General features: G+C 39.0%; 1 protein-coding gene and 1 non-coding gene across 3 annotated transcripts; both read left to right on the plus strand.

The window, feature by feature from the left end:
• Nucleotides 1-267: 267 nt before the first annotated feature.
• Nucleotides 268-26,869, plus strand: LOC105479642 (protein phosphatase, Mg2+/Mn2+ dependent 1K). Of its 2 annotated transcripts, none has more exons than XM_011737723.3 (7): nucleotides 268-469; nucleotides 6,231-6,729; nucleotides 7,633-7,733; nucleotides 16,058-16,223; nucleotides 16,645-16,789; nucleotides 19,429-19,563; nucleotides 21,850-26,869. In XM_011737723.3, exons 2-7 carry the CDS (start codon nucleotides 6,290-6,292, stop codon nucleotides 21,979-21,981), a joined length of 1,119 nt encoding a protein of 372 aa, XP_011736025.1. In that variant the 5' UTR covers nucleotides 268-469; nucleotides 6,231-6,289; the 3' UTR covers nucleotides 21,982-26,869. The 2 variants fall into 2 exon arrangements, with proteins under 2 accessions (XP_011736025.1, XP_011736026.1); XM_011737724.2 differs by lacking the exon at nucleotides 268-469 and adding an exon at nucleotides 940-1,080.
• On the plus strand, nucleotides 9,570-9,673 carry LOC112426328 (U6 spliceosomal RNA). The gene has a single exon (XR_003017605.1). It is a non-coding gene; the product is annotated as a U6 spliceosomal RNA (small nuclear RNA).

Genomic DNA, 26,869 nt, shown 5'->3' on the forward strand with positions numbered 1-26,869 from the left:
ACTCGCGGCTCCACCCACCCACCGCAAAGCGCGCCCCCTCTTTGGCTGGGGAGCCAACCTCGGGAAGGCGGGGCGCTGCCGCGAGCCACCACTGGCCCAGGGCGATGTCGTTCCGCCACGCAGCTAGAAGACTGCGAAGTCGAATAGCAGCCGCGGGGAGGCTCGTTCCCACCGGCATCTGTGATTGGCTGCGATCGAGGGCCCAGGCAGCCGTCCAACCGTCTCGCCTAGCGCCGACTGGCTGGATCTGCTGTCAGTCAGCGGGAACAGACTTCTCCCTCTCCATCTGGTCAACTGCGGGAGAAAAATTTTCGAGAATTTCCAGCAGGCCAGGCAGTGGCCGCTTTGACTGCTTGCTTCGGAGATCCGAGACAACGGAGAAGGCACTCTTATTTACCGACCTAGAAAGCCCTTTCCCCGCCCTCCGTTAGCTAATTAAAACATTTTTCAGGGACATAGCCATCCAGAGGTAAGAGCCTAGAGAGTGCAATTCATTTATTTCTGCTAACCGTGTATTCTGTTCTTTATTGGCGGTCGCGGAATGGAGAGTAAACGGAGAAGGGTTTCCCGGGAGGGCGAAGGGGAGACGTCGGTTTCCGTTCCCCCGCCCCCCGAGTCGGTGCTTGGCCGGCGGTCTCTCTGGGTTCTCAGAGCGCCGCTTTCTTCCCTTTGGAGGTCAGGAGCAGCTAGTCGGGGTGGGGCGGGGCCCAGCTTGGCTGCAGCCCAGACTGCGCTTGGCCTAGAATGTGGCCGCAGGCTGGAGGGCCAGCGCGGCGCGAGCAGGGCAGGGTCGGTGGGCCGGGACTGGAGACCCTTGCCCCAGGCTCCGGAAGCGAGGATGCTACGGGGTGGGCGCCGCGTCGCCACCCGGGCGAGGGAAACGTGGCGACAACGGGCTCGGTACGCCCAGAGGGAGGTTGGGAGGCGGAGACCTGGCGGCGGAAGGTGCCGAGGGAGCCCAGCCATCTGCAGGGCTTCGCAGGCAGGCGGCCGGGCGTGTGTTCTTCCCGCCGTGTGCCACCCTGGCCACTAGCCTGTCAGGGCCAGCGAGCCGAGCCCAGGATCCTGAGCTGTCCACAGGTGAGCTTTTCAGGTGGTCTGGCATCGGGAAGGATGCACAGCCCCGACTGGTTTTCATCCGAAGACTTGGGTTTTACTTTGTGCGGGGAGCATTGTAGTACTCAAGGCCTTGTAGCTGGTGATGTCTTTTTCAGCAGCCGCTTTCTGTAGATGAGAGAATTCATCGGAGGTGACAAAGAAGTTCCAGGTGGAAGTAGCCAGGGAATTTGCAGTCTCTAAAGCTCCACTGGCTTTTCTGAGCCTCCCACTATTAACGTGCAGCATGGCCTCTTAGGTTCCTTCCGTCAGGGCAGAGGAATGAGGTGGTCCTTAGGTTTCAGAATGGGCGACTCAAGTGACAGATTACACTGACCATGAAAAAGAGCAATGAGGCCGGGCGCAGTGGCTCCTAGCACTTTGGGAGGCCAAAGCGGGCTTGAGCCGAGGAGTTCGAGACCAGCCTGGGCAACATAGCGAAACCTTCGGCTCTACAAAAAAATACAAAAAATTACCCGGGCGTGGTGGCATGTGCCTGTGGTCCCAGCCCCGGATGTTGAAGTGGGAGGATCGCTTGAGCCTGGGTGGTCGAGGCTGCAGTGAGCCGAGATCGCACCACTGCACTCCAGTCTGGGCGACAGAGCGAGACCCTGGCACAGAAAGAAAAAGAAAAACAGCCATGGTCCGTGGTATTCTAGTTAGGCAGCCGTGACAGGAAGAAGAGCAGCATGTGTGAGTGTGTGTGCCTGATAGAATACTTTAGTTATAATATTTGAGTAGTGAGTTCTCGCTAATGATTTTTTCTTGCAACCTTAGTCATTACTGCTAATCACCCAGGCAACTTCCTTAACTGGAGTCCTTAGAGACGAGGAAAGAAGAGAGGAGAGTGGCTAGTGACATAATAGACTGTGAAGGAAAGTTCTCAAAGGCATTATAAAGTTACAGGTTTGGGATACAGTCTGTGGCTTATATGCATATTTACTAATGTGTCTGAAAAGATATCTATGGGAATAGAATACTAAGTACTTTTCTCTGGTCACATTTCAGCACTTTTCTCCAGTCACGTATCTGAACATAGAAATATTCACATTAAACCTAAGGGGAGTCCTTCGGAGTTTTTATTGTTTTTTTCTTTTTTCCCCTCAGGTAAAGCAGTAAATTTTCTTTCCCTTCCTCCTAGCAGGGTATTGATAAAGAAGGTATTGGGGTCCAAATTAGCTGAAACACATTCTGGAAATTTCCATACTATTTGAATTCACTGGGATGCTTTAATTGAGTTTCTAAAAAGGTCGATAAGTAAATACTTGGTTTAAGAATATTTAAAATGGCTGTGTTCTCATTGTGGAAGTTGTAGATACCTAAGTGCCACTTCATAATGGGCAGATAGGAATGCTTTCTTAAAATATTTTTTCTAGAGGGATAAAATCTAAGCAGGTTTCAGAAGTTTAGAACTCCTGAATAATGTTAGCATGTGCTTAAACTGCCCTTTTGACCTGCTTTTAACGTACAAGAACAGTTTAACTCAAATCCAGTACACCTTCCTGCCAGAGACAGTGCTTTCCTCTTGGATGACTTGACTTCCAAAGATTGAATATAATGTTAAAATGGTTTATAAAAATAAAGTAGCCATGTTTTCCCATTAAAAGATTGAGCTAAATCTCCCCTGCTTACTTGAAAAGATTCCTTCCCTCTCTTAGTTTGCAGAATAATGAACTCATTCCAATTTTTAATTGCTGAACTGACAAAGACAATTCTTAGATGTTTGCTAATTTGTTCTCCACTCTTTTGTTGTAGAGAACACTGATTGCTTTTTTTTTCCTTAAGGTTTTCGTTTTTCACATCACAAGTTCTACTACCCTTGCCTTGCTCGTCAAAGCGTAGTCATTTCTATGGGCATCAGCAGAGCTGTGGGGTCTATGATGGCAGATCCCGATTTTGAAGCTCTAGAGGAGGAAAGTTTTCTTAATGTGCAGGTTTAATTCAAAGTTTTTTACTTTGGAAACTCCAGCTGCCTTTGAATTGTTTCTTAGGGAATATGGAGGGGATTGGTATGATTTAGTTACATTGCAGATGGAAAAGGACATGGAGTCACTTCATAACATCTCTTGTTTACCTAAGCGATGCTGACCTGTTTTTTTTGTTTTTTTTTTTTATGAACTAGCTATATATCTGGGTCATATTTCATCTCTGTCAATAATATGTCTTAAAGTAGGTGTTTTCCTATGACTGCCTGCTTTCTGAGATGATTATAGAAACAATATACGAGGAAGGATGCCAGGTTGATGATTGATTTTAAAATATGCAGGTTTTTAACCTTACAGAAAGTGCTCAATTTGCATTTTATCTCATTTCTTAAAAATGTTTCCAGTTGATATTTGTTCTCTGTTAGAATGCAGTTCTACTTTATTATTAAAAAAAAAAATTGGGGGGAGGATAAAAGGAGATAAAAAGGCAAGAATATACTAGAAGGGCTGCAGAAAAACTTTAATATTTATTTATTTGTAATTCCAGAACTCTGGTTTAAAGTAGGTGCATGACTGCAAAGTAGCCCGAGGCTGAATATGGCATATATCCTTTCAGACTGAAGCCAAAACAATAGTATTTTGCTAATCTCAAGTTAACTCTTCAAATATGAATATTTTCTAATAAATGTATTTATTTAAATTTCTTTTTTTTTCCTATATGATATAAAACTGCTTTGGGAATTATCGCCAAATAATTAGTACGTCTATTACCTGGTAGATTGTATTATAGTTTGAAATCTCAATTCATCACCTGTAGTTAACATAATTGGTTTTATAAATTTTTTTTTTTAACACACCATTGCTGGCTTGAATCCATAATTATTGCTGAATAAGATCTAACTCTCAATTAGAAGCAAAAGAACAAACATCTCTTGCAATGGAATGTGTTATTTCTCTCTCTCACTCTCTTTTTCTTTTTTTAAATAGACAGCGTCTTGCTCCATCGCCCAGGCTGGAGTGCAGTGGTGTGATCTTGGCTCACTGCAGCCTCCACCTCCCAGGCTCAAGCAATCCATCCACCTCATTTTTGTAGAGATGGGGTTTCACTATGTTGCCCAGGATAGTCTCAAATTCCTGGGCTCAAGCAATTCTCCCACCTCAGCCCCCTGAGTAGCTGGGACTATAGGCATGCGGAACCATGCCTAGCTAATTTTTGTATTTTTAGTGGAGACAGGGTTTTGCAAGGTTGTCAATGGCTGGTCTCTAACTCCTGGCCTCAAGTGATTTGCCTGCCTCGGGCTCTCAAAGTGCTGGGGTTACAGGTGTGAGCCTATACAGGTCTAGCCTGTACAAGTCTAGCCATGTTACTTCTCTTTAATAACCAGAGATGCTGTGTCTCTGCCACTCTCCAACCCCCCACCAATGTTGTCTTATAAAGAAATGAATTTCAGCCTTATATGCAGGATCTTGGCCAAAAGGCCAAGAAGGGGTGACTTCCTAAGTCTTTGATGATACATTACTGTTTTGGTGGGCATCTTTATTCTAAATTCTGTGGTGGCAGAGCTCATATATTTTTTATTGCTTAAATATCTAAAGATTGAGGCCAGGCTCTCTGGTGCATGCTTGTAATTCCAATTCTTTGGAAGGCTGAGGTGGGAGGATCACTTGAAGCCAGGAGTTCAAGAGCAGACTGGGCAACAAAGTGAGAACCCATCTCTACAAGAAATTAAAACAAATAAATGTCTAAGGATGTTCTTTGGAACCTTATTCTTTCTTTTGCCTGTTTTACCCACCAAAAGAAGTAATGGCCTTCCCTATACATAGCTAGACTGATTTCCAAAAATTCACTTGAAAGTAATTGTTTGAAATCTGTAGTGCATTTTCGCATAACTGCACTCAAGCTGGGTTTCATTTGTGTATGTTTATACCTTTTGGAAAGATACATTTTTTCAAGTTCATTTTTTATTGTGAAATAATATAAACATAGGATTGAGAATAATATAACATCTGTAGACCATCCACCAACATCATCAAATCTTAGTATTCTGCCGCCTTTTTAAGTTGATTTTAAATGAATAAAGTAATAGAACAGAATCCTATGGAGACAGATTTTTTATTTGTATGGAAAATTCCCAGAAATAACCTTACCTGCAGTGGGATAGGAATTTCCCATTCAGGTAGGAATAACACCCTGTAATGCCAAGAGAGGCTTTAGGATTGAGTTTCGGGGTGGAGTCCAGAAATGGGGGTATAAAGTAATAGTTTCAAAGAAGTGTAGTGTCAAGTGTTGGTGGGTTGCTAGGGTTGGGGAAAGGAGAGCTGCAGTTGTGAATGTAAATACATAGTTCACTTGTTCAGAAATCAGGGCTGCTTGTCACAAATGCAGTGCTGCGAGGTTCCTGAGATCACACCCACACACCCTCCTAGTGAGAGAGTCTACCAGGAAGGGGAGCATTGAAACTGGCTTATCTTTGTGCCTCTGGGGTGTTTGCACACCAATTTATATTTACCATAGTAATATAGTATGTAAAGTTTAGTAGGTTGACAAATCTTAAAATAAAACTTAGATTTATCCTAGATTATGTTTTTGCTAAAACTTGGCCATTCTTTGGAAACAGAACTATTTTAAGTATTCTGTTAGCCTGTTATTTTTTCCTGAAGAGACTTTGTTGCTATTGTTAATATTTACCCCTACCTTTTCTTGAAAGCAATAGAGTTAATGAAGGGAAGTATATTTATTTATACCTAAATTCTGTGTCCTTGCTACTGGAAGTGTAACTTGCAGACAAGCAGCTTCCGTATCTCCAGGGTATTAGTTAGAAATGCAGAATGACTCCATCTCATAGCCACTGGGTCAGAACCTACATTTTAACAAGTGATTGCAGGTTCAAGTTTAAGAGACACATGTTCTGTATACGTGCACACCATCTAATTTTAATAGAATTTAAATGCTGTGAATGGGGTAGGAAAATTGATTCATTTTTGATCCACTGTTCTTAGAAGTAGGCTATTGGATGCCTACCCAATATAGAACATAAATATATGTATTTTCTGTCAAATCCTTTATGACCTTCATTTTTGGTAATATTTGATGACATATCAGTTATATTCAAAATTTCTGATGGTCTCTCTCTCTCCCTCCCCCTTTTCTTCTCCTCCTCTCCCCCTCTCTCCCTCTGTCCCCTGCAACTTGCATCATTTTTCTTGAAGACATTCCATTATTGTTCCATTGACCTTTCCCTCATCACTGAGTCCTTTGGAGCTGAGTTATGTCAACAGCTGCCTTAATTACTTTGGTCAGAAGTGGTGGGAACCAGGTGAGAAGGAGAGTGCTGCTAAGCTCCCGCCTGCTGCAGGACGACAGGCGGGTGACACCCACGTGCCACAGCTCCACTTCAGAGCCTAGGTGTTCTCGGTTTGACCCAGACGGTAGTGGGAGTCCAGCTACCTGGGACAATTTTGGGATCTGGGATAACCGCATTGATGAGCCAATTCTGCTGCCACCCAGTATTAAGTATGGCAAGCCAATTCCCAAAATCAGCTTGGAAAATGTGGGGTGCGCCTCACAGATTGGCAAACGGAAAGAGAATGAAGATCGATTTGACTTCGCTCAGCTGACAGATGAGGTCCTGTACTTTGCAGTGTATGATGGACACGGTGGACCTGCAGCAGCTGATTTCTGTCATACCCACATGGAGAAATGTATTATGTATGTACAATGACTTTAACTCCTGACTTTGCAGTTCCCCCATGCTTCCTACTTAAACTTTCACCCTTTGACTGAGGCTTCCAGGGTAAACATAGTTACTTGAGTGATTGCATGCTGCTGCTTCATGAATGAGCAGTAGTTAAGTGTGCCATTTATTTCTTATGGTTATCACAATTTCAGAAATGCATGTTTTAACAACTCCCCTGGGGAAAGCATTAACCAAAATGTATAGCACTTAATTTGTGATTATTTTAAGTGAAGTGGCATAATGTACACGAGATAACCTATGAGAAGCATTTACTCCCATCAGTGTAGGATGTCTAAGTGCTTCAGTGAATGGTAATTACTCTTTCAAGTGGTGTGAATAGCTTTGAATACTTGACTTGTTGAAAATAGCTTTGGATGATTGGCATTAGTGTGGAAAAAATGCATTTAATGCAGGCATTTTGGAGCTCTTCAGTTTATTTACTTCAACTATTATTAATGCATTTTTGAGGATCACATTACTGCTAAAATCGAAAGAGGGAGAACACGTGATGGAGTTATGACCATGTGACTATATTTGACTTCCCAGTGACCATTTCTTGACTTCCTGTGTATACCTCATTCCACGAAAGAACTCATAATAGGAAGGAACTCTTGACCTCTCAGAGTTGTGGTAGTAAGGATTAATTCTTCAAAGACAAGGACTTGGACTTTGATTTTTGTGCCCTTAAAAGCTTATCACAGTGCCTGATACTTAGTGGATTCTCAATAAGTATTCCTTAGCCAGTAAGTCTTCAGCATTTGACTGGAAAATCATGAGGCCCATTGTGTGGAATGACTGCTAGCTAAAGTAACAGTGAGGAGAGAAACCTATTGTAAAATGATTATTTGAGGCTCTTTTTTTTCCTCCCCACAAAGCGATTTGCTTCCTAAGGAGAAGAACTTGGAAACTGTGTTGATCCTGGCTTTTCTAGAAATAGATAAAGCCTTTTCGAGTCATGCCCGCCTGTCTGCTGATGGTATGTAAAACTGTCACATTCCTTGGGTCCTAGGGAGTATGTAGGGTGGGGGAGGAGTAAAAAGGCAACAATTTAAGTCCTTTGGGGGAGGGGATTTTAATGTACAATTGTTTGTAAGGATTTATATAGAAATGAGTTTATATGAAGATTCACATTAAATGCCATTGGGAATCCAAATTAATGTTAATACCTCACTTTTAAATGAAATATATTGGAGAGTTCTTCAGAAAGAGAAGCCCCAAAACAGTTCTGATGTTGTACTTTAGTTTTTAAAAGATTTAAAAAATGTTTAATCTGTTTGCTCATTTTATGGACAAAATGCCCATACTATGAGTTTTGTTTTGGGTTTTTGTTTTTTTTAGATGGATCTGGTGACCAAGTGCTGAAATACACTACAGGGTAATCACATCTAGCTAGGATAGTCATTGTCCAACAAGAATAAAATTGCAAATAGGTCCTAAATAGAAAAAGACAATGGTTAATATGCACTAATTTGGATGATTAGAAGGAAAATATTTTTCTGTCACTTCTTGAAAAGCTCAATCTTGCAGCTTTCCTCTGGTAACTAGTGATATTTCAGCATAAGGGCATGCTAGCTGAATTTAAAATTTTGTGTATACTGCATGTCCTTAAATTTTGAAAGTGAAATGTTTCTGGTTTTGACTAAATTTATCAAAACAATTTCAGGAAAATACAGCAAATGTTTTCTAGTTAGCTAGCCTCAAATCTTTTGCTGTTAAAGTTAGCCCTGAAAATTTCTGTACCAGCGAAATGAATGTGTGCATGTAACCTTGTAAATGATTTGAAAATGAATCATGCAGTAATCTTGATCTATATTTGGTTCATCCTTTTCTAAAAAAACACAAAAAACAAAAAACCACATGCACCACAGAAATGTCATTTTCACAGTCTTCAGTTGGAATACATAAGGATAGAGATTCTCTGCATTTCATAGTGAAGGAACTGAAGATTAGAATGGTCAAGGTCAGTTCAGAGTTAGGGCTGAGATTTTCCTGACAACCAGCATTCTCTCTCTCCTCTCATGAGGAAAGGAGAAAGTAACTCTGGGATGGCTCTATTTGCCATCTTGAGATTTTTCCTGAGGTTTTTTTGAGAACCTTACTATCACAGTCCTCAGGAAAGCATTACAGTCCACTCTGTTCAGGGATATGTTTTCCATTTTGTAGATTATTTAGGCCCATTTTCTTTTCTCTCATTCCTTTGGAATTTTTTTTTTCTTTCAACTGGATCCTTACCTTTAAGAAGACAGAAGTTGAAAGAGGTAAACTTTATGCATAAGATTTAGCTCTTGTTCCAAATAGTTAAAACACATGAAGGAGAAGAGGAAATAGAATGTTTTCTTACAGTTTTATTTTTATTACTTCCTGAATTTTGGTACTCTCTTATTTCATATTAACCAAGTTGGCTGTGAGTCTGGCTATGTCTCACCCCACAATGTTTATTGACTGTAGTGCCAGTGGTGTGCCCCAGCTGTTCTGTAAATAGCTGCAGCTTACTCGGCAAGGTTTTTGGATAAGAATGTCCAAATTTATCCCAGGCATGTGACCACCAACCAAAAACACTGACCTTCTTGGTGCCATCAGCCTTTTTTAAAAGTATCTAGTCAATGTAGATGCTTAAACCAAACAGTGATTGACTTGATGTAAAATATGACAGGACTCCTTTTATTATTGAATAAAGTATAACTCAATAGAATTTTGAACTTAAAAAATTTTATTAACTTGCCTATCTTAAAATAAACTTTCTAAAGATACCTTTGTCACAAAAACAATTAAACAGCCGTGTAAAGAAATTAATCACAAAAATGTAATTCATATGCTGACTTTAGCAGCACATACACTAAAATTGGAATGATACAGAGATCAGCATGGTCCTTGTGTAAGGATGGCACACAAGTGCAGGAAGCATTCCATATTTTTTATTCTTAATAAAATTAATTCATTTGTAATAAAGAAATTAAAATGCATTATTTAATTTAATTCCTCTGTCATATGCTTTGAGGTAGTGATCCCAGAACATTCTTAAGATATTTTAAAATGGATTTTTCTTATAATGGTAATTTGTTTGAAAGTATAATGGAGCAAGACAGGATGGTGCTCTTAGTGTGTACTACAAGAAAAAGTCTATTATAATATTGTTATTAAATCTTATTTTGTTAAATTGTTATTAAAATTTTATTTTGTTATTAAATCTTATTTTGTATATATTCTTATTGGTCTGTGTTTTTTAAAAATTAGTGTTTTGAGAACATTTAAAAATTTTATTCTTAATAAGTTGCCAAAGCCTTCAAAGATGGCAAAAATTGTCTTTTGATATTTAGGGCCTGTTTTATCAAATACATTAAAGCCACTAAAGATAGAATGCCATATGTTGTGTAACTGTTCAATTTGTGGATATTTTTAAATGTCATTTTATATTTCAAAGTTATTATTTAAGTTTAAAACTTTGGTTTTTAGCAAGAACTGAAGCAGTATCAGTATTATAAGAGTGGATAATATTCTTTTCAGCCTATGTATATAGATAGGACCAGTGCCAGTGAAACAAAATTTTGTAGTAAGTGCAGTTTACCCTCTCCAGTTTCTTTCATCTTTTCTCTTTTAGTATTAACCCCTTTCCCCTCCTCTTGAACCCTTCCTGTGAGGTGAAGGACTGTGGCTTATTCATTTTTGAATCTCCAGTGTGCAGCACCCTGCATAGAACCTGGCAGGTACTCAATAATTATTTGGATTGAACTGAGATCTCCACTGCCTACTCTTTCTCACTGAAGTCACTGTAATTTTTTCTTTGGTTATCATATAGCTGATTTAATCAAATTATTAATAAAATGTATGCATTTTAATGAGCTGTCACTCCTGGTGGATTTGAATTTTAATTAGCAGACACCTGAAAAAGGCTTAGTTAAACCATAGAAGTGAATCACTAATGTTGAGATTTTAGGTATAAAAGAGAGGCACGCCCCTCAGTCCTACTGAAGCAGCATTGTTTGTCTGACGTAATACTTGAGTTTCATTGTCTCATGCCAAGGAAATCAAGGACGAGGACACACAAGGAGTGAGGTTAAGAGTGGAGACTTAATAGGTGAAAGAAAGAGAAAAGCTCTCTCCTCAAAAAGAGGGGCCCCAAACAGATTTCTAGTCCATGGTGAAGTACCGTAGGCTTTATGGGTGAGCTTGAGGAGGCAGTGTCTGATTTACATAGGGCACAAAAGATTGGTTGGACCAGATGTGCCACTTGCATAGTACACGAAAAACTGGCTAGGGCTAGGTATGCCATTTGCATAGCACACAAAAAACTGGTTAGGGCTAGGTGTGCAATTTGCAGAGCGTTCAATAATCTGGCCACACCCACCCTAATCTTTTATTATGCAGATGGGTTCTCTACCTGGCCAGTGCCATGTTGCCCATTTCTTTACTGTACACATGGTGACAAAGAAAAGGGAAGATGGAGCATATTGAACATACTTGGCCCCAGGTAGCCCTTTTCTTTTACTTTCTTTCTTTTTTTTTTTTTTTTTTTTCCGAGACAGAGTTTCACTCTAGTCTCCCAGGCTAGAGTGCAATGGCACAGTCTCAGCTCACTGCAACCTCCATCTCCCAGGTTCAAGTGATTCCCCTGCCTCAGCCTCCAGAGTACCTGGGATTACAGGCGCCTGCCACCACGCCTGGCTAATTTTTGTATTTTTAGTAGAGACAGGGTTTTGCCATGTTGGTCAGGCTGGAATCTAACTCCTGACCTCGGGTGATCCATCCACCTCAGCCTCCCTAAGTGCTGGGATAACCAGCGTGAGCCATCACTCCCAGCCCAGGTAGTCCTTTTCTATTGGCACAGCTGCTGGCATTCACCTGCGCAAGCTTCCAGCTTGCTTATTTATGTTTGTAGCTCAATTTTTCAGGTTGCTCTTTGTTAGAAAAGAAATGGTTTGGAGGCTGCTTTTTGTTACAAAGGAAGCCTTGCCAAGGACTCCTACCCTTACTATCTGCCTAAATAATTTATTTCTAGCTCCTGTATCAATACCATATTAACTTCCTTAAGTGAAATTAAAACATTCTTGTCTCTTCTCAACTTCAGTTCCAAAGCTGTTACAGCTACATAAAGAACTTCAAATTGTCTTATTAACATTTAAAATATTTACTGTTGAATGGCAGTGCTGTTGCCCAAGCAATTTCACATTCAAGTTACGCTTGGTGAGAGCTCTTCTCTCCCAAGCATGTGCAAGTTCAGCGTGGGCAAGAGACTTTTATGTGCATTCAGTCCTTTCAAAAATGAGACGATGCCAACCACAGATGCAGCATGTCCTGGATGACTGATCTGTAAAATATAATAAAAGCTTATCATTTGAGTAGAATAAAATAATTTACTGTTGTAGCTGGGGATATTTTGAAAAGAATAAAATCAAAATGCCACTTATCAAGAAATGGCAAGAACAAGATTCCCTTGCCCTTAAGAAATTGTCAGCTATTTTTATTGCTTTTTTGTTAAAGCATTTTAAACCTGTCCTTAGTTATCAGTAGCAAATTTCATCACCATCTTTTAATTTTTTAAATTCAATTTATACCAGTATTGTCTACTTCTACAATTAATAAAAGCAGCCAGTAAATCCGGATGATATCCCACCAGTCTGTTGTTTATAAACAGATAGCCACTTAGAACAAACTAGATGGTAGAAAATTAGGTTATAATTCTGTATTTCCTATAAGCTCTTCAGACTGTTTCCAGATTGCTTAAACTTTGAAAGCAACAAAGTTCCGAAAGGGACAAATGGAACAAAAAGAGAAGACTCGCTCTGACATTCAGAGTGGGGGACATTGATGGCATTATGAGTCTCACCAGAAACTTTTATGTTCCTCATATCCTGTGACCTCTTTATGAAAGAATTAAACTACAAAAGAACCAGGGCTGTAAACACAGCATTTTTGAATCCCCTATGCCGGGACAGTCAAAAGAAGAACAAATAGGGAGAGTGTTGATGAGATGTTCTTATTGTGCTGCTACTGCTTCAGCTCATTACTTTGATTTTGGTGTTCATGAGTCATGAGTCTAGAACGCCCATTTTTAATAAATATTGAAACTGTATTGGTTTATACATAGTATTATTTATACAATTGAGTAATTACTAGGGGTCATTATACTTTGAAAAATATAGCTTTTGCTCTTTATGTTGGCATTCAAAATCTTGATCATTTTTCTTTTGATGTGTCGACCTGCAACACTGGGGGAAAGAGAGAGCTGCAGAAATACCCATTTTGTGAATTATATAAAATTATAAATTTGAGTCTCACTAGCCTTTATTTAAACAATGAATTTAAATTAATCATTCTACTCAAAACTGCCTTCTAGGTGCTAAATCTCTGCATTAAGCACCATTAATAAATGCATTACTCCTTGTATCTGGTATAGCAGGTGCTTTGATTTCTTCTGGATATATATTTAAGTCCCAGTAATTTGGTGGTATACTGTAGTTTACATCCTGTTTGTCAGATACAAATTCTTCCATGCTGTAACTGTAGATTTACCTTTCTATTATTGAGACAATTCTGATATTGCTACCAAATTTACAGTGCATTTTTTTTTTTAACTCAGTAAAGGTAGTGATTTACTGTGTTTAAGACCAACTATTTCAGTGAATGTGTATATGCATGAGTGTTTTTGTGAGTATGTTAAATGTATGTCTGTGTCACCATTTATGTGTCTTGGTACAGATACATTTTTATACAGTTTTTTCAACCTTAGAAACCACAAAATTAAGAAAGAAATGTTACCCTGTGATGAAAAAATAGACTCAACTACAAAATACCATCAACTGGAACAAACTGAGTTTTGGAATACTTGATTTGGCATCTCCTGGAATATTATATAATTTGCTAGTTAAATTTTCACCAAAATAAAAAACCCTTCCCTTATTTTGCAGCTCTTTCTCTGCTCTCCCTTGTGTTGCAGGTTTGTAATGTTTGAGCACAATTCCTGGGTGAAATTCCTATTTGCCTCTGTGCGTGTTATTTGTGGCAGAGAACTGTGCCTGGTCAGCAGCTCTAGACCTGGAGCCCGTGGACACTATATGCTGGGCTTCAGTGGAAACAGAGATCTGCTTAATTTTGTCCCAGGTGAAGGAGTCCAGCGGTTCCTAGCCTGGACTACGGGAAGGTTCCCACATCTCTTTGTCCCATTAGTTGAGATGACTTGCAGTAGAAATTGTCCAGTGAGTGTTAAGAACTTATTGAAAGATGTCTTAGTTTTCTAGTTTTGTTGTTAGGACAAAAAGTGAGAATTTTTACTTCCATGTTAAATGTTAAATGAAAATGAATGCTGATTCAATATTTACATTCTTAAATGCTTAGCAAATCAGAATTGACAGTTAGTTTTGAAGCCTTTCCTATAAATCCTGGGATTTTGGAACTGTGAAGTTGGGTTGGTAAAAACTCACACTCTTTTAAAATTCCTAGGTGACAGCCATGAATTACAAAACTAAATAAGTAAACTTTTACTTATGAAATTTTAACTCTTTTACTGTGGCCAATAATAAACCATTTTTAAGAAAGCTATTACAGATGGTTTAAACAAAGGGAAGGAATGTTAAATTCCCAGGACAGGTAGCATCTGAATAAACGCCTGTGTTCCCTTACCTGGCTCTTTAAATCATTTGAAATATTATAGCTAGTCAAACTGTAAAGACTCCACTGCTGTGTAGTCGTTTGGGTAATTTAAAGTTAAGAGTTAACGTTTGTAATATAAATATCACTAATACTTATGCTAAAACATTTATGTTGTATGGTGGACAAATATGTCTTTCAGCATTGCAGAAATATTACATTGGCACAACAGTTCCAAAATCAAGAGAAAAATGGAAAGATAGTGCAACTATAAATGTTATTTCTCAAGAAAGTTCAGCATGACTATAAAAGATTAAGTAGAGTTTATTCATGCTTTTCCATCTTACTTTTCTGATTAAAGCAGGCATTTTAATATACTGATTGGAAAAATCTATTTATGTATATATCTCCTTCCAATGCATTACTGATAAAGTTTTCAAAATTATCTTTTTGGGAAAAAAAAAAAAAAAACTTGGAAAGATTGAGTCTTAATCAGTCAAATCAGTAGCACTTCGTTTTTCCTAAATCTACGTTTAAAATCAAAGTCATCTTTGGAATGTTTTAAAGAGTTAAGAGTGTTACTAAAGACAATACCTGCTTTAAATAAGTTATCTTTTCCAATTTCTTCTACTTTGTTTTATTTTTTAGCCCATAATTTCACAATATTCTCACTTTTGACAAGGCTCAATGCAAATTAACAATTTTTAACAAATGATAAAGAACTTAGGGCAGACACTGTTAGAAGAAATCAAAGGAAGATGCAGAAATGCAGTCTGAGTTTGACGGAGAAAACAGTGGTGACCTCAAGCCCAATAACAATTCATTTTATTTGTTATTAGAGAAAATTCATATTTGTGGGATGCTCTGGGCCTAAGCAGGACTCCAAGAGTTGCAGCTGGCAGTACTGCCCTGCGTTTGAAGACCGTCTCTTTGTATTAGAACTTCCTGGAGTTAGGAGTATTAACTACACCAAGTTTATGAGAAACTAGAATGAACTTCATTCTCCACCTTCCCCTCCCCCCCACCCAGATTTTCTGCTCCTGTAATGATGGTTGTAACTTTGTTTCATGTCTAGGGAGGACAAAGATAAACAGAAAAGAATGTGAGCCTGTAACTATTTTAGGATTTTTTGATGAACATTTATAAAATTAAAACAGTTTTAGAAGCATACAGAGGTAGAATATGCAAATGGTATACCCTTGGCATATCTCGCTTAGCCTACTAACTGATAATATGTTCACAGGATAGGAGTAAAAAATGGAAGAGAAAACCTTCTAAATCCATAGACTATGGAAAAGTCAGCTTGCCTCAGTGGGCTCAAGTAGACCTAAGTCATCCCACCATCATAGTCAACGTAATTAAATTTTAGTACTTTCAGTCCAGACACCAGATATCCATTAAGGTGTTGTTATAAGTTCAAGTCAACTCTACTTGATATGAATAGAGGCCATTTGTAGATAGTGATGCAGTGTTTGCCAAGTTAGGTTAGCAACCTTTCTGTTTGCATGGAGCCTTGTTACTGAATTAAATACTTGTTTCTCTGCATGCTGTTACTTACATAGTTCATTTGCATTTTATTTGCTTAGCTCTAGTTAAATTAGAATGATCTATTCCAGCATTAGTTTATCATGCTTGTGTTTTATTTTGTAATAAAAATTCCATATCCAATCATTTGACTGTCACTAACTTGTACTCTTTTGTTCATAATACTCGTAGCAACTCTTCTGACCTCTGGGACTACTGCAACAGTAGCCCTATTGCGAGATGGTATTGAACTGGTTGTAGCCAGCGTTGGGGACAGCCGGGCTATTTTGTGTAGAAAAGGAAAACCCATGAAGCTGACCATTGACCATACTCCAGAAAGAAAAGATGAAAAAGAAAGGTACTACCACCACTGATCCATCATATCATTCTATGTGGATGATGTTTTTAGTTCATAATAGTTTTTAAACCAATGTCATGGTTAAGTTTAACAGTGACTTGGTTTTCTTTTTTTTTTTTTTTTTTGGAGATGGAGGAGATGGAGTCTCACTCTGTTGCCCAGGCTGGAGTGCAGTGGCCGGATCTCGGCTCACTGCAAGCTCGGCCTCCCAGGTTCACGCCATTCTCATGCCTCAGCCTACCGAGTAGCTGGGACTTCAGGTGCCAGCCATCACACCCAGCTAACTTTTTGTGTTTTAGTAGAGACGGGATTTCACCATGTTAGCCAGGATGGTCTTGATTTCCTGACCTCGTGATCCGCCCGCCTCAGCCTTCCAAAGGGTTCTCTACATATCATATCATTGTCATTTAACTTTTAACAGGATCAAGAAATGTGGTGGTTTTGTAGCTTGGAATAGTTTGGGGCAGCCTCATGTAAATGGCAGGCTTGCGATGACAAGAAGTATTGGAGATTTGGACCTTAAAACCAGTGGTGTCATAGCAGAACCCGAAACTAAGAGGATTAAGGTAAGAAAGGACCTGCAAACACTTGATAAACCTGCAGAGAGTGAATATAGGAATGTCTCTGCTGCATCTTTTTGGAAGCCTTAAATGAAGCCAAATGATTTTTAAAAGGGAAGATTTGATTTATCAAATAAATGATTTAAAAAATCATTTTTATATGATTTTTAAATTTATGGAAGGATAAAAAAACTTTTCAGGTAAAATAAGATGCTATTATTCTGGCCTAATATATTGTAGAGGACAAAACAAATTCTTTTTTTCCCCCTTTTTAGGTGGTTCTTAGTTGAGACACTTTCTTGAAAATAAAAGTCAGATTAATTACAACAACAACAAACAGACATTTGCGCATGCTGTACCCATTGTGCGGGGAAAGTCCTCAGTTAAAAGTATTTCTCTCTCAAGGCAGTGGCTTAGGAGCTTTGCTTAAATTGTATTTAAATAAAGAGCCATAAATCCTGCATAGTGACAAGATAAAGAAGAGAACAGTTTCAGTCTTTTAAAAGTCAGGAAAATGTGGGGAGATAGTAAAACCTGTTCCCAGATTTCCCTGGTGCCTGCTGGTTCCTTCTCTGGACCGATAAACAAGTGCTGTCTTCAGTAAAGAAGGATTGATGTCCTGCCACTGGGCAAGTAGAGGCTGAGGAGTTGTACCCCTGCCTTTTCAGTGACTTGACTTTAGCAATCCTCAATACTTGGGGGAGAAATATTTTGGTTTCCCTCAGTATGAAGTGTCAGGTTTTTGTTTCACCCCAGCTATGGAATTCTCCTGGTGGAATGGTCCTGCTGTTCTTCCTCACCTGCACCCAATCAACCAGCATCACCTGCACCCAATCAATCAGCATCACTTGCACCCAACCAGCCAGCATCACCTGCACCCAATCAGCCAGCATCACCTGCACCCAAGCAGCATCACCTGCACCCAGCCAGCACCACCTGCACCCAATCAGCCAACATCACCTGCACCCAGTCACCCAGCATCACCTGCACCCAATCAATCAGCATACCTGCACCCAATCAATCAGTATCACCTGCACCCAATCAGTCATCACCTGCACCCAGCCAGCATCACCTGCACCCAATCAATCAGCATCACCTCCACTTGGAAGCTGCCCTGACTTCCCTTTTCCACTAAGCCAAATAATCACCCATCTCTACTTCTGTGGCATCCTTTGCATGCTAGTAATCAGTGTCCTCATTGTCCTGAACTGCACCCCAACACACACCCAGTCCATGAGCTGACACTTCTCTCAAACTCCTGAGCCACAATAGTCCCTAGCACAGTATAGTGTAGGCTTCCAAAACTGGCAGCAAACGCTTGTTAATTAATTGCATGAAGGGTTTCAAATCTCTAGATATCCCACTTCGTGTCTTATATATATCCCACTTCATTTTATCTAACAGATACTTAGGCAGAGTTTACTATGTGCTAGGCTCTGTTCAAAATAAGTACTACTATCCCCATTTTTCAAGGAAAATCTAAAGCATACAGAGGTCAATGCACCTCTACTCACCCAACCAGGTAACAGAGGCAGGATTCAAATCCTAGAAACCTGGCCTTAGAGACAGCACTCATAACCATTACATTGAGCTACCTCTCAGCATTGGGCTATCTGGATTCTCCCTTTGCGATGTTAAATTATGAAATTAACTCAAGATATCTTGAAGGGTGTTTGCTAAATTGTTAGGAGTGATTACCTCTGGTGATGGGATTTCAGAGGATTGCAACTTCTTTACCCTTTACTTTCTGCTTTTAACTGCTATTTGTATTTTACTAACTAAATATTAGCTTTATCCTTGTTGGTTAATTCTAAATGTTACTACTTTTGCCAAATGTGTAGGCTTTGCATTTTCACTGTTTGCCTATGTATTAGTCTGTCCTCGCACTGCTAATAAAGATACACTCGAGACTGGGTAATCTATAAAGGAAAGAGGTTTAATGGGTTCACAGTTCCGCATGGCTGGGGAGGCCACACAATCATGGTGGAAGTTCCATGAAAGAGGAGCAAAGTCAGCCTGGCGCAGTGGCTCAGGCCTGTAATCCCAGCACTTTGGGAGCCCGAGGTGGGTGGATCACGAGGTCAGGAGATAGAGACCATCCTGGCTAACACAGTGAACTCTGTCTCTACTAAAAATACAAAAAATTAGCCGGGCGTGGTGGCCGGCGCCTCTAGTCCCAGCTACTCGGGAGGCTGAGGCAGAAGAATGGCGTGAACCCGGGAGGCGGAGCTTGCAGTGAGCCGAGATCGCACCACTGCACTCCAGCCTGGGCAACAGAGCAAGACTCTGTCTCAAAAAAAAAAAAAAAAGAAAGAAAAAAGAGGAGCAAAATCATGTCTTACATGGTGGCAGGCAAAGAGAGCATGTGCACCTGAACTACCCTTTATAAATCCATCAGATCTCGTGAGACTTCTTCACTGTTATGAAAACAGCATGGGAAAGACCCACCGCCATGATTCAGTTACCTCCCACCAGGTCCCTCCCACAACACATGGGAATTATGGTAGCTATAATTCAAGATGAGATTCGGGTGGGGACACAGTCAAACCATATCAGCTCTTCTGCAGATGACCACTTAGCAAAACAGATAGAATCTTTGAGGCAGAGTCTAGCTTATAATCATAGGCATTTGGTTCTGATTGCAGTTACATCATGCTGATGACAGCTTCCTGGTCCTCACGACAGATGGAATTAACTTCATGGTGAATAGTCAAGAGATTTGTGACTTTGTCAATCAGTGCCATGATCCCAATGAAGCAGCCCATGCGGTGACTGAACAGGTGACTCAGAGCTTCTGCCTGAAAAAGTCCCAAGGAGAAGGAAAGGATGGTCCAGGCATTGTGTTTTAGCTTTTGAGTGTTGCAGTGAATTTTACACTTGATTCCATAATATTTCCAATTATAAAATTTTTTATTATTTCCCCAAGTTAAAATTTTAATATGCCAAGGAAATGTGTTTTGTTTATTCTTTGGCTTTGTACATATCTTGAAATGATAGTAATGGCAATAGTAAATTATAATAATAGTAAACTAATGTATCACTTGCTATGTGTCAGACAGTATTCATATGTATTAACTCATTACTGTATGTAATGTACAGTATGTACAATTACATATATTGTAATCATCACAATAATCCTATTAGGTTGGAGCTATTATTGTCCCTTTTCACAAATGGGGAAAACAGGTACAGAGGCTACAGAGTTATCACTGAACTATTAAATCACAAAACTATTAAATTGCAGAACTGGACTTCAAACCCAGACAACTAGGTTCCCAAGTCCAGCCGCTTGGCCATTAAACTAGAGCGCTCCAAGCAAATACCCAATTTGAGGATATAGCATAGTCACCTTCTGGTTATTCAGAATGGGTGTGTGGAAAAGATAAACCAAAATACAAAAAGAAATAGGGATGAGGTTGTGTGTCAGTCAGAACTAAAATTAGAAGAAAGCTGGGTAATATCCAGTAAAGAAAACATAAACTATGCTTTGTATTATTTAAAGTATTAGAGATATGTTTTAATTCAGCAGCTATTTTTGCATTTCCCAAATTAAGATAATAGACCTTACTTTAAAAGTATTATTTGCTTAGATGGGCAAACATGATTATAATACATGAATTATTCATTTGGTTACTGCCTTCACCTGTGCTAAAGAGGGTGTTCATGAAATTGAGGAAATAGGCCCAATTTCATGGATGAACACTTCTTTCCTAATTTCAGCTGCCTGTCCTGCAGATATTTGCATTCTAATTCACAAAGGTAATGAAATTTGTAGTGAATGCATAGTGTTCCATTTTATTCTTATACATAGTTCATTTGACATTTCCTCTGGTCAAGAGATTTAGTTTATGTTTATTTTTTCCATACTATAGAGGAAGCACTGTAATAAACATTCTGATGTCTATTTTTGCATATCTGTTTCCTTCAGGCAATAGGTTTAATTCTTAGAATTAGTATCCAGGTGCAGTGGCATGCATGTTTAGTCCCAGGTATGAAGGAGGATGAGGTGGGAGGATTGCTTGAGCCCTTAGAGATAAAATTTTCAGGCCAGGTATGGTGGCTTAGACCTGTAATCCCAGCACTTTGGGAGGCTGAGATGGGAAGATTGCCTGAGCCCAGGAGTTCAAGACCAGCTCGGGCAACATGGCGAGACCCAGTCTCTCCAAAAAAAATATTTTTCATACTTAGCTGGGCATGGTGGTACATGCCTGTGATATCAGCTACTTGGAGGGCTGAGGTGGGAAGATCACCTGAGCCTGGGAGGTTGAGGCTGCAGTGAGCTGAGATCATGCCACTGCACTCCAGCCTGGGTGACAGAACAAGACCCTGTCTCAATAAATAAATAAAATTTCTAGATGAAATAATACACGGTGTTCTAGAGCATTTAATAAGTTTGCCAAATTCTCCTCCAGAAATACTGTACCAGTTTACACTAGCATGTTCTACAGTTTGTTTCTCCAAATTCTTGCCATATTTTTTTTACCAATTCGATATTCAATAGATGGAAAAATCAAATTTGAGTGTAGAAATTTATGTCTTTTTTCTTTGTTAGTGGAGTTAGCTATTTGCATAGGCTTATTAGCCATTTGTATTTCTCTTATGATTATGACTAGTTTTTTTGTCTTTTAATTTCCAAGGTTTTTATTCTGTTAGGGCAAATTTCCCTAAAGGGAATTGAATTGCTGGTAAGAGCTAACAATTATCAAGTCCTTACCATGCGTTACTCCCTACACTAAATGCTTTACATGTGTCTTCATTTTCAGGAGCTGCGTACCAATGCACCTTAGTCCACTGGCGTTTCTGTTGCCAAAATTGCTACAGCAGAATGTAGTTAATAGGGTTGTTTTGGGTCATCTGTTATTCAATGTGCAATTTAATAATCCTTGTGGGCATTAATACAGGGTGAAAATCACAAACCATTGTGAAATAAGTAGGTTAGTGACTGCACATAAGACCAGTTTGGCTTTCTGGGGGAAGGGTATTTCCAAGGGAAGGAAAGGCTGATTTCTCTTTGTATAGACTGTGATTTCCAATGTTTTTCTCTTTCTTCCTGCCAAACCTTGCAGGCAATACAGTACGGTACTGAGGATAACAGTACTGCAGTAGTAGTGCCTTTTGGTGCCTGGGGAAAATATAAGAACTCTGAAATCAACTTCTCATTCAGCAGAAGCTTTGCCTCCAGTGGACGATGGGCCTGATTACCAGCTGGGACTTTGAGTTTCTGTGCAACAGTTTTTCACTGAGCATGTCAAGAAACTGATAAACTCAAAAATGTCTCCTGACTCACTAGATCAGCGCACAAGTCAGTGTAAACCACTTAGTTTTTTCATAAATGCTCATCATATTTATGGTCAGCTGTACATGTTCAGTGTAAATATATGTGTAGTGAAGCTACTGTGAGTCTTTAAATGGAAAGAGCAAATGAGAAGTGGTTTGGATACGCTTGGTGAGAGATGAGAGTGTCACATTAATAATTTTTAAGACTCTTAGGCAGCTATGGTTTTCTTTTGATCATTTTTATTCTTTATTCATTTGAACACGTTTTTGAAGTTCTTCAAAACTAGTCAGTTTGAATTTTGACAGCTATTCAATATGTGATCTCCAAATTTAAAAAATTTTTTTTTCTAGACTTCGCTAATCCTAAAATGCAAGTTTTTATTTTTAATAACTGTACCAAGAAATAAGTATGAAAACAGTATGAAAACAGTTCTCTGTTACCATATTTTGTATTCTGGACCACTTACTGATGAAAGTAACTGTGCAAAAGAAATCAATTTGACTGGGCACAGTGGCTCATGCCTGTAATCCCAGCACTTTGGGAGGCCAAGGTGGGCAGATCACCTGAGGTCAGAAATTCAAGACCAGCCTGGCCAAAATGGTGAAACCCTGTCTCTAATGGAAAAAAAAAAGATTAGCTGGGCGTGGTGGCGGGCACCTGTAATCCCAGCTACTCAGGAGGCTGAGGAAGGAGAATCGCTTCAACCCGGGAGACGGAGGTTGCAGTGAGCTCAGATCACACCATTGCACTCCAGCCTGGGCGACAAGAGCGAAACTCCATCCCAAAAAAAAAAAAGAAAGAAAGAAAAGAAATTAATTTACATGATATGACATTACTAAATTGTATACATATTTATAAATGTGTATTTCAGCTGTCATCAGCCCTCCCCTCCATTCATTCCTATTTTTCTGTAGTTAAGAATACTATAAAAATGTGACTTCCTTAATATCAGAAAAGAATGCACAGACTGAGTCTTCTGGCCAAAAGTGAAATACTGACGTAATCAAGTATTTTGTATAAAGTTCTCATTTGTTATCTCTAACTCTATTTTGTATATACAATACTATATACAAAACTCTGTTTTGTATATAGTATTATAGTACGTGTATATCACTTTTTTTTATATAGAGTAAGCAATTGAATAATTTGTTAGTAAAAATACTACATTGACTGATACTGCTATAGACATAGCTTGAGTTTTAGGTCTCCTTTTTGCTCATTTTCTAAGACTTAGGAGAAAGAATAAATCTAAAATGAACATTAAAACATTCTCCATTTCAGCTTGCTGTGTAACTTAGGAAGTATAAAACTATACTTCTCTTTATCTGCATGTAAGTTTGCTGTTAAAATATGAATTTCTAAATGTGTGTTTGGAATTATATCTGTAGTTTATTTCTGCAAGCTATGTAAATTTGTTATATGTGTGGGTATGTGTACATATGTATATTTTGGAGTAATATAAAACTAAAGGGAACAATCTTGCATAGCTCTTTCATCAGTTTTAAATTATTGATATATTATTTTTAAGGACTCTTGACAAACTAGGATCAATTTTCTTATAGTGGAGACCCAGTGATCATCAGCAGATGAGGAAATAGATTAAAAATTGCAATATGGCAATTTGTATATAAAGTAATAGGATGTGAGAAAAATACTGAATCTTAAGAATGACATGGAATTTTGTGGCAGAAACAAAAGAAAAAGTTGATGTAGTATATACCTTCAACTGTTTTTTGAGTTGACTTTTTTTTCTTTAAGCTTTAGGTAAAAGTGTATGAGGAGGGAGAGGGCCCAATATAAATATTCACATCTTCTTACCTTTTTGGGAATGGAAGAAGATAAATCTTGAGTTTTTCTGCCTATATTAATCAGGAATTACCCTTTGAAAAAAGTGCTAAATAAATATTTCGATTTTTTTTTTCAAGGGAAGTTAGGTGAAAGAAGGAAAAACATCACAGGAAAGACTACAACATGCTGTTTGTTGTCTGAGAGGTGAGGAACCAAAGGGAGGCAACTAAAGCGGGAAACCATCTTGCTTTTTCTAATCAGTTCGTGGAACAGAAATGTGGAAGCTACCTTTAGGAACATGGAGAATTTCCAAACCAACAGGCAAAGGAAAACTAACACACAAAAATGACCTTCTAAAGATGCAGGTTTTGGCCAGGCACAGTGGCTCAAGCCTGTAATCCTAGCACTTTGGGAGGCCAAGGCAGATGGGTCACCTGAGGTCAAGAGTTAGAGACCAGCCTGGCCAACATGGTGAAACCTCATCTCAACCAAAAAATGCAAAAATTAGCCAGGCGTGGTGGTGGGTGTCTGTAATCCCAGCTACTGGGGAGGCTGAGGAAGGAGAATTGATTGAACCTGGGAGGCGGAGGTTGCAGTGAGTCAAGATTGCGCCATTGCACTCCAGCCCGGGCAACAGAACAAAAACTCCATCTCAAATAAATAAATAAACAAATAAATATGTAGGTTTCATTTTTGTTTTGAATGCTTTACTCTTCCTCTCTTATACTTTAAAAACTAAGATTAGGAGTGATGTCAAGTTCAAAGGCGTGAGGGTGATTGATGGATTGAGGTAGATAGCCAAGTTTGTCTGTTTTTGTTTTTTATAGTTACAGAGTCTCACTCTGTTGTCCAGGCTGGAGTGCAGTGGTGCAGTCATAGCTCACTGAGATTGCCAGATTCAACAAAGAGGAATTTATAGGAGGGGGATATAGGGTAGACTTAACTCTGCTTTATCCAGGAAAGATTTTAAAACCCTGAGCCTGTTAACTTTGACTAAGCATAAAACATACTGTACTGTTGTTTGTATTTTTCATGCCACAATATTAAAATGGAATTTTAAATGTAGATTGTTATAATCTATGAAAGATAAGTATACATGGATTAGGATACTGGAAAATATGCAAATAGTAGTAAAAAAAAAAGGGGACTGCTCTAGTTATTCAGTTAAAACTGAATTTGCCATGTGGGTATAGGTATAGTGTAAATTACATTAATGTAGTAAAACATCAATTGTGGTTGGGTTTGTCTTTCATTTATGTGTAGTATAGAAATCACCTTTCTAATATGTGTTGCCAAACTATTTGCCACCATCTATTTGGTGAAATATTCATTGTCATTGTGATTTTCCACAAGTATAAGTTCTTAAGTACCTTATAGATTCAGAAGTAATCGATGTCCTGTTCTCTATCACCTGTTCATTTGTTACAGATTTTGTGTGTGTATATATATATATATATATATATATATATATATATATATATTTTTTTTTTTTTTTTTTTTTTTTTTTTTTGAGACAGAGTCTCACTCTGTCACCCAGGCTGGAGTACAGTGGTGTGATCTCGGCTCACTGCAACCTCTGCCTCCCGGGTTCAAATGATTCTTCTGCCTCAGCCTCCCGAGCAGCTGGGACTACAGGCACATGCCACCACGCCTGCCTAATTTTTGTATTTTTTAGTAGAGATGGGGTTTTGCCATATTGGCCAGGCTGGTCTCCAACTCCTGACCTCAAGTGATCCACCCACCTCGGCCTCCCAAAAAACCGGGATTACAGGGATGAGTCACCGCACCTGGCCAGATCTTTATATTTCTTAAATGCTTCAAAGTCTTAATGCATTTTTCTGGGGGGGATGTCCATTTTGGAGGGATCTGTTTTGATCCTTTGTACTCAATAATGTGAACTTTCCCCTGTTCCAACACTTAAAAAAATAATTACTTCAAAGAATTATTAACGCATGATCTAAAAGATGGAATTATTATTATTATTATTATTATTATTATTTTTTTTTTTTTTTTTTTGAGACAGAGTCTCACTCTGTTGCCAGGCTGGAGTGCAGTGGCGTGATCTCAGCTCACTGCAACCTCTGCCTCCTGGGTTCGAGCGATTCTCCTGCTTTAGCCTCCGGAATAGCTGTGACTGCAGGTGCATGCCACCATGCCCAGCTAATTTTTGTATTTTTAGCAGAGACAGGGTTTCACCATATTGGCCAGGATGGTCTTGATCTCTTGACCTCATGATCCTCCTACCTCGGCCTCCCAAGGTGCTGGGATTACAGCACCGTTCCCAGCCCAGAAATTATTTTTTAAGTGAAATTTTATTTTATTTTATTTTTTTGGATTTTGGTAGAGAATGAGTAGGCCTACTCATCAATATCAAACAGGACATTTAGTTTCTTTCCTTAGAACAGGCATTAATTTCATGGTAATATGATAATAAGAAAACGCTTTTATTTTTCTTTAGCACCTCCATGGTTCTCATATACCCATGTCTGTAAAAAGTGACGTGAGATTTTGGTTGGGTTACATTTTATTGTATTTATTAGATTCACTTATGTAGATGACTTAAGCAGAAATAAAGTCATGTCTTTACAAGGTGAACAAGCCAAATTGTGATGGCCTGCCTTTTGCTTTTGGCATTTGGGATGAGACCAATTGACTCTCCCATTGGTTGTTAGATGGTTGAAATGGTCCATTGGTGGTCATACTTAGCGTTCTGGGCTGTGAAATCATGGAGTTCTTCCACTTCCAATAATGACTCATTTGGTGTTGGATTCTAGTACAGAATTTAGCAGCCTGATGTGTCCCCAAACTGATTTAATTTCTACTGAAGTGCCCTTGTGTACATTTGTTTTATAATTTACCAAAGTACTACCTGAGTGTATGATGACTCCTATAGTGAGTTAATGTAATTGCTGCTTTGGACATTGTTTTAAATCTATGTATTAGAGTAACTGTGAGCAGAATAAAATCACATTATCTCAGTGTTCAAAATATCATTCTAATAAAGTATGTGCATTAAACAA

This window comes from Macaca nemestrina, chromosome 3 (genome assembly GCF_043159975.1).
Source record: "Macaca nemestrina isolate mMacNem1 chromosome 3, mMacNem.hap1, whole genome shotgun sequence".
Lineage (NCBI taxonomy): Eukaryota > Metazoa > Chordata > Mammalia > Primates > Cercopithecidae > Macaca > Macaca nemestrina.